Consider the following 6,525-nt stretch of genomic DNA (forward strand, 5'->3'; position numbering starts at 1 on the left):
TAATTCCCTCATCTCATTTTAGGAACAGTTAAAAAATTTTTTTTTTTTTTTTTTTTTCAGCTCAATGATCTTTAAGGCAAGGGTACTGTAAACGCTTACAAATTGTGTTGAGTACTGAGTCTCTAGGTCTAGGATCTAGATTGACAGAATATAGGAGGTGAGGAGGAGATGTTTGACTTGTGCCCAGCCCTATGCCCTGGGAGACTTCTAAGAGCCACCTCACAGGCAGAATGCTGTGCTAGGTAGTCTTTTTTATTATTATTATTACCTTTAAAAGACCCATAAATATTCTCACTCAGATTCTCGTGTTGAAATTCTGTGAACTGAAATGCCAGAGCACATGTAAACCCATGAAGTTTGTCTTTCCTGGTACGTGTGTCTATAGACACACACTGTGGATGCAGCGTCACAGGCTCTATAAATAGGCTGTTACTTGCAGAAAGACCAGTGCAGCAGCACGGTGCTTACCAGGGGTGGCTGCTCGGAGAATTTAGTCTCTTCTGCACGACTGAGCAAAGAGAAGGTTGTGTGGCAAGATGACCTACCTCCCTAAACACGATGGCAGATGAGCTAATGGCGTCACCAATGGCATAAACCACAGAATGAAAAGCTCCCTTCATTGCTACATCATTCTGAGCTGCCTTTGGAGGGCTGAGAAGGACTTCTGGTGACACAAAGGAGAGTCATTATTCAGGGCCTAAATATAACTAACACATGTAGATTTTCCATGGCAGCCTTGACCTGGTCAGAAAGCCCAACATGGTATAGTATAACAAAGAAACAGACCATAAACATTTCCACTTAAGCCCTCTGACTCACAGGCATCTCTTGACAATGGACATTGATAAATAACCTTTTCCCGTGGTGCTTGCTCCCAGACCTGCTGCTCCACATGCTTTCCCTGTTTCTTTGGAACAGGTTGCACCCATTGGGAATAATCAAATAAGATGGGCAGAGGGGGGGGGTGTGTGGCTTTGCAAGACAGGTGTTGGGCAAGTAACGGAGCTTGTGCCATCCTCAGAGTGAACATCCACCCAAGGGCCAGGCTTGGTCTCCAAGCTCCGAGTCCTGCCTCATGAGGTAATCACAGCTTTACGGAAGAGGGCAAATGTCCTTCCCAACACCACTCAGCACCTCCAAGGGATGGCTTGGGAATAATCAAATTGGGAATAATCAAATAAGATGGGCAGAGGGGAGGGTGTGTGGCTTTGCAAGACAGGTGTTGGGCAAGTAACGGAGCTTGTGCCATCCTCAGAGTGAACATCCACCCAAGGGACAGGCTTGGTCTCCAAGCTCCGAGTCCTGCCTCATGAGGTAATCACGGCTTTACGGAAGAGGGCAAATGTCCTTCCCAACACCACTCAGCACCTCCAAGGGATGGCTTGGGAATAATTAAATTGGGAATAATCAAATAAGATGGGCAGAGGGATGGGTGTGTGGCTTTGCAAGACAGGTGTTGGGCAAGTAACGGAGCTTGTGCCATCCTCAGAGTGAACATCCACCCAAGGGCCAGGCTTGGTCTCCAAGCTCCGAGTCCTGCCTCATGAGGTAATCACAGCTTTACGGAAGAGGGCAAATGTCCTTCCCAACACCACTCAGCACCTCCAAGGGATGGCTTGGGAATAATTAAATTGGGAATAATCAAATAAGATGGGCAGAGGGATGGGTGTGTGGCTTTGCAAGACAGGTGTTGGGCAAGTAACGGAGCTTGTGCCATCCTCAGAGTGAACATCCACCCAAGGGACAGGCTCGGTCTCCAAGCTCCGAGTCCTGCCTCATGAGGTAATCACGGCTTTACGGAAGAGGGCAAATGTCCTTCCCAACACCACTCAGCACCTCCAAGGGATGGCAGCGAGCGGGGCAAGTGCCAGCAAGTTCCACAGATCAGGTGTCACTGATGGACTCGGGGGCTGAGTCGCTGATGGGAAAGATGGTGAGTGTGAAAGGAGAGGTCCAGAAAAGGGAAGCCAGAAAACCAAATAAAATCTGACAATCTTAAAGATGGGTATGAAACACAGACTATTCCTACTCTTTTGGATTTCTAATTTGTTTTGCAGCCAGTTAAAAACTTCTATTTTGCCACTCAAGTGGCAAAGCGTTTTACATCTGAATCAATTTACAGGTGCTGCCCGGATTGCACACCGCCTGCTGTAACCTTGCCAAACGGGAGACCAGCTTGGAAGTGTAGAGCTTCCTTTGTGAAAATATGTGTTCCATATTTTTGTCACTGTTCTGATGAGCTTGATCTGACCTCCACCAGCACTGAGGGACCTTCTGAAGGCAAGTCCATCACCCCCAGCCACAACAAACAGAGACACCCTGGACCTGGTAGAGCTCTGGGAGCATACAAGGACTATAGGCTATCCATCAACACAAGCTGGGAAAAGGCTGAAGAGGCCTGGCAACAACAAGGCTGCTGGTCAGTCACTCTGTATAGGAAAAATGAGATGGACTGTAATTAGACTTGGAGCAGGTTCTCCAAGGGATCCAAGGCAGCCTGACATACTCCGCTTGCAGGGAGGAGTTTCCTCTACTTCTGCATAAATGGCATGTGTGTGCTGGTTTGACTAAACCCTGTGGTGAATATAAAGGAGGGTGAGATGGGGCTTCAGCAGTCCCTGGTCCAGAGGATGGTAACAGATCTCTTAGGTTACTATAAAAGCAGCAGGGATAGGAGCTTTAGAGATCTGGTTTGTCTCAGCTGCCCCACAACCAGATAGTTCTTGTAGAACTTCATCCATCCCTGACTGACACTTGTTTATCGCCCTTCCTAAACCCTCTCAGTGAGAAAACTCTCACCTCACATCATCTATTCCAGCACCTAAGCCCCCCTACAGCTGGAGGGCTTTATTCACTTTTAACCCACACTCCTTTACAGCAGTTTGGTGGCAGAAGTTTTGTTCACTCTCCCACACCAATTTGGAAGCACATTGCCTGTCTCCTCACAGGCATGCCCACCCTGGAGAGAAACATAAGCACCCACCTTTGACGGTGACAAGCACCGAGCTGTACGTCTGGCCTGCCAGGTTGGAGGCCGTGCAGGTGTACAGCCCGTTGTCTATCTGCTTGCAGAAAAGGATCTTCAGCACAAAATTCTCCTGATCATCCTCATAGATGACGTGCCGCCGCCCTTCCAAAATGACCTCATTGTCCTTCTTCCACACGATCTCTGGCTTGGGCTCACCCGTTACATAGCAGCTCAGCTTGGCGTGCTTCCCCTCCGTCACACTGCACATGCGTGTCAGTGTCCCAAAAGTTGCATTACGGGCCCCTTTAGTGGTAAGTCCAGCTGCCCTCTCGTAATCCCGGGAGAGGCTGTAGCTGATGCTGGACAGCCCTTCTGCCATGGAGTAAGACTGGGTGGATGTTGAATCAAGAGTCCCATGGGAGATGTCCGTCTTCCTGATCTCCTCCCGCCTCTTTTGCAAGTGAGACAACAAGGACGCCGTCTTGCCGCAGCTGGTATCAAAGTGGCTGCTGCTGCCAGGGTTGGAAGAGCCCTTTGTTTCCACCACCAGCGCGGCAGAAGCGCTGGCAGAGCCGATGGGGTTCTCTGCCCGGCAGGTGTAGGTGCCACTGTCCCCAAGCCGGGCACACTGGATGGTGAGAGCGTTTGACTCCCCTGCAGACTCGATCTGGAAGCGTCCAGCATCAGCCCGGTTCCGCAGGTGTCTCCCATCCTTCTCCCAGTTCACTGAGAGGGGAGGGCTTCCCTGGACTTTGCATTTGAACATGGCATCTTCTCCCAGCGTTACTTTGATGGAGGAGGGTTTCTGGATGAAATATGGGGCTGACTCTGTTACTGTGGTCTCCTCTCCAACTTTGATGCTGACAGCTGCAAAAGCTTCCCCAATGGTGTTTTTGGCCCGGCAGATGTATTGGCCACTGTCCTCCAGGCTCAGATCGTAGATTGTTAGCCGATAGAGATCCCCATCTTCTGTGGTTTTAAACCTTCCCCCAGACTGGACTGGAAGTTTATCCTTTTCCCAGCTCACAACTGGGATGGGGTTTCCAATGATCTGACAGCTCAACGTGGCATCCTTCCCCACAGACACCATGAACGCCTTAGGCCGGGTCAAGAACCGGGGGACTCCGCTGAACGAGCTGTAATCCATCTCGGTTTCCTAAAGGGTGAGAAATAAAAATGTCAATAAAGAGCAGATTAGGCAGTGTGGGCAAAGAATTGCTGCACTTCCGTGGTATCTGAGTGTTTGTCATCTAGAACAGCCACATTTTTATTGTCCTTTTCATTATGGGTGAGAAGGTCTTGGAATATTTTACGTCTTGCAGATTACTTAAATTTGAGCTCAATAATCATAGAATGATTTAGGTTGGAAGGGACCTTGAAGATCGTCTCGTTCCTCCTCCCTGCCCTGGGCAGGGACACCTCCCACCAGCCCAGGTTGCTCCAAGCCCCGTCCAACCTGGCCTTGAACACCTCCAGGGATGGGGCAGCCACAGCTTCTCTGGGCAACCTGGGCCAGGGGCTCACCACCCTCAAAGTGAAAAATTTCTTTCTAATATCTAATCTAAATCTCTCTTCTTCCAGTTGGAAGCCATTCCCCCTCGTCCTATCAGTACATGCCCTTGTAAAAAGTCCCTCCCCAGCTTTCCTGGAGCCCCTTTAGGTACTGGAAGGGGCTATAAGGTCTCCCCAGAGCCTTCTCTTCTCCAGGCTGAACAACCCCAACTCTCTCAACCCGTGAATGCAAAACCACTGACGGGGAAGGTAGCTAACTTCCCCACAGGAGTCACTGGGTAAGATACAAGTCTTTGGGCAGTTCATACTGAAAGAAGACAATGGTCCCTTTCAACTTTGGCACAAAGAAAGCGATCTGCACAAATGCTACGTAACATATGGGCTAGTCCTGTAGCTATAGAGAAACAAATGGACATTAAATTCTGAGATGTGTCTACCTATGAAGATACCATCTCCTTCATGCTCCTCTCCTCTTCCTTTTCATCTTTCTCTTTCTATCTCATTGCCTTTCCTTTTGATTATTTTTCTACTTTTCTCTTTCTCCTAGCTTTTTTTTTTTTTTTTTTTTTAAATTCTGCTTATACAACATGCTCCATCTCTCCTCTTGCCCGCTCTGGTCATTACCTACCCCTAGGCCTTGTTCTCTGAATCACGCTTACACAGACATTACGGTAAACCCCTTTCCCCTGCAGTGTCCAGCCTTTAGGAGGATGCACAGATGCGCTTGTCATGTTATTGATGATATTTTTCTTTATCCCAGTTTCCATTCAACACAACCACTGAGAGGCAGCTACTTTGGTGGCAATGGCAGCCGAGTATCTATGACTTATACACAGCCTCATCCAGATGGTGTAGGGCCAGACACAGCTGCCGTGGGGACGGGTGCTTGTGCACATCCATGGCTTGGTGCACATCCAACACAGAACCGCCATGGGGAATGCACACAGCAATCCAAACGGTACCCAGGCTTCTCCAAAAAAAGCCCACATGGCTTAGAGCTTACAGGAAAGATGTCTCATCACCCGTGTATTCTCAGCTGCTCTCAGAGGGAGCTGCGGACCAGTCTGCAGCTGTTTGATGACACAGACCAGCCAAGGGGACAAGGCTTAAGCAGTGTTCAAAAACTAAAGCTCATGGCAGTTCTGATGTTGTTGAGTCCCGAGAAAGTCAAAAGCAATCAGAGGCACTACTCTTTACAGCCATGTTCTCTCACACACAGTCTACCCACACTGGAGAGCAATGCGACAGAGATCACCATCTTCAGGGTCCCCCCTAAAGTCCACAAAACACACAAACTTTTGTTGCTTCTTCACTGCTCCTCACATGGACTCTTGGATGTCCTCCCCCTTCTGCTGGAGTGAGTCTGCTCCTAATCCTTCAAGAAGCCCCTTTCTGTGCATTGGCTAGCATTTACTTTGATAAGTATAGCACAGCTAAAAGCCTGGTCTTGACCCCATTAGCACCAGTAACTGCCCCTTGACTCGCCCTGGGAGTGGGATTAGACCTGATGGTAGTGCTCTGTAAGGAGAGCCAGCGTCCCAGCTCCAAGCCTCTCTGGAAGTCCCACTCAGATGATTTCAGTGTACCCTTTCTCTCCAAGCTACTCTATCTCTTTGGTCTTGTGATGCCAGACACTCCTGTCTGAGCAAGCTAAAGCATCTCCCCTCTGAGCTATAGGAACAGTCTCTTCTCAGGGGCGATGGCAGTGCTGCTCTCACATCCGTGCTTTTTCCCCTTCAAAGCGCTACACAAAGCAAAACGACCAGGGCGCTGCATGTTGTAACTCAGAAAGGAAATAATAACCAGCCACCGCGACAGAAATATCCTTCTTAATCCTACGGCAGTTTGGCTTCCCCGCTGGCCACAAATCCACCCACTCTCTCACCCAATGGCCGATGCTCTCACAATCTGCCCCTCACCTCCAGCAGAAATCAGTAGGAGCCGGCCAAAAACCTGCTTTCATTTCTTGAGTCACCATTCAGGCAGAGGTTTCATTATTTTTTTCCATCCTCCTCCAGCTGTTGCAGTGCATTAACGTTAATGTG

At 49.1% G+C, this 6,525-nt stretch overlaps 1 protein-coding gene across 1 annotated transcript in view; it reads right to left on the minus strand.

The window, feature by feature from the left end:
• The window catches only part of OBSCN (obscurin, cytoskeletal calmodulin and titin-interacting RhoGEF), a 202,611-nt gene extending 198,496 nt beyond the window's left edge, over nucleotides 1-4,115 (minus strand). Inside the window, exons 1-2 of the mRNA XM_009880514.1 lie at nucleotides 3,402-4,115; nucleotides 2,984-3,278 (exon numbers count right to left, since the gene is read on the minus strand). Coding sequence (XP_009878816.1) covers nucleotides 2,984-3,278; nucleotides 3,402-4,115 — 1,009 coding nt within the window. The remainder of the gene's footprint in view (nucleotides 1-2,983; nucleotides 3,279-3,401) is intronic.
• Nucleotides 4,116-6,525: the final 2,410 nt, after the last annotated feature.

Source organism: Charadrius vociferus, unplaced genomic scaffold (assembly GCF_000708025.1).
Source record: "Charadrius vociferus isolate BGI_N301 unplaced genomic scaffold, ASM70802v2 scaffold12, whole genome shotgun sequence".
Lineage (NCBI taxonomy): Eukaryota > Metazoa > Chordata > Aves > Charadriiformes > Charadriidae > Charadrius > Charadrius vociferus.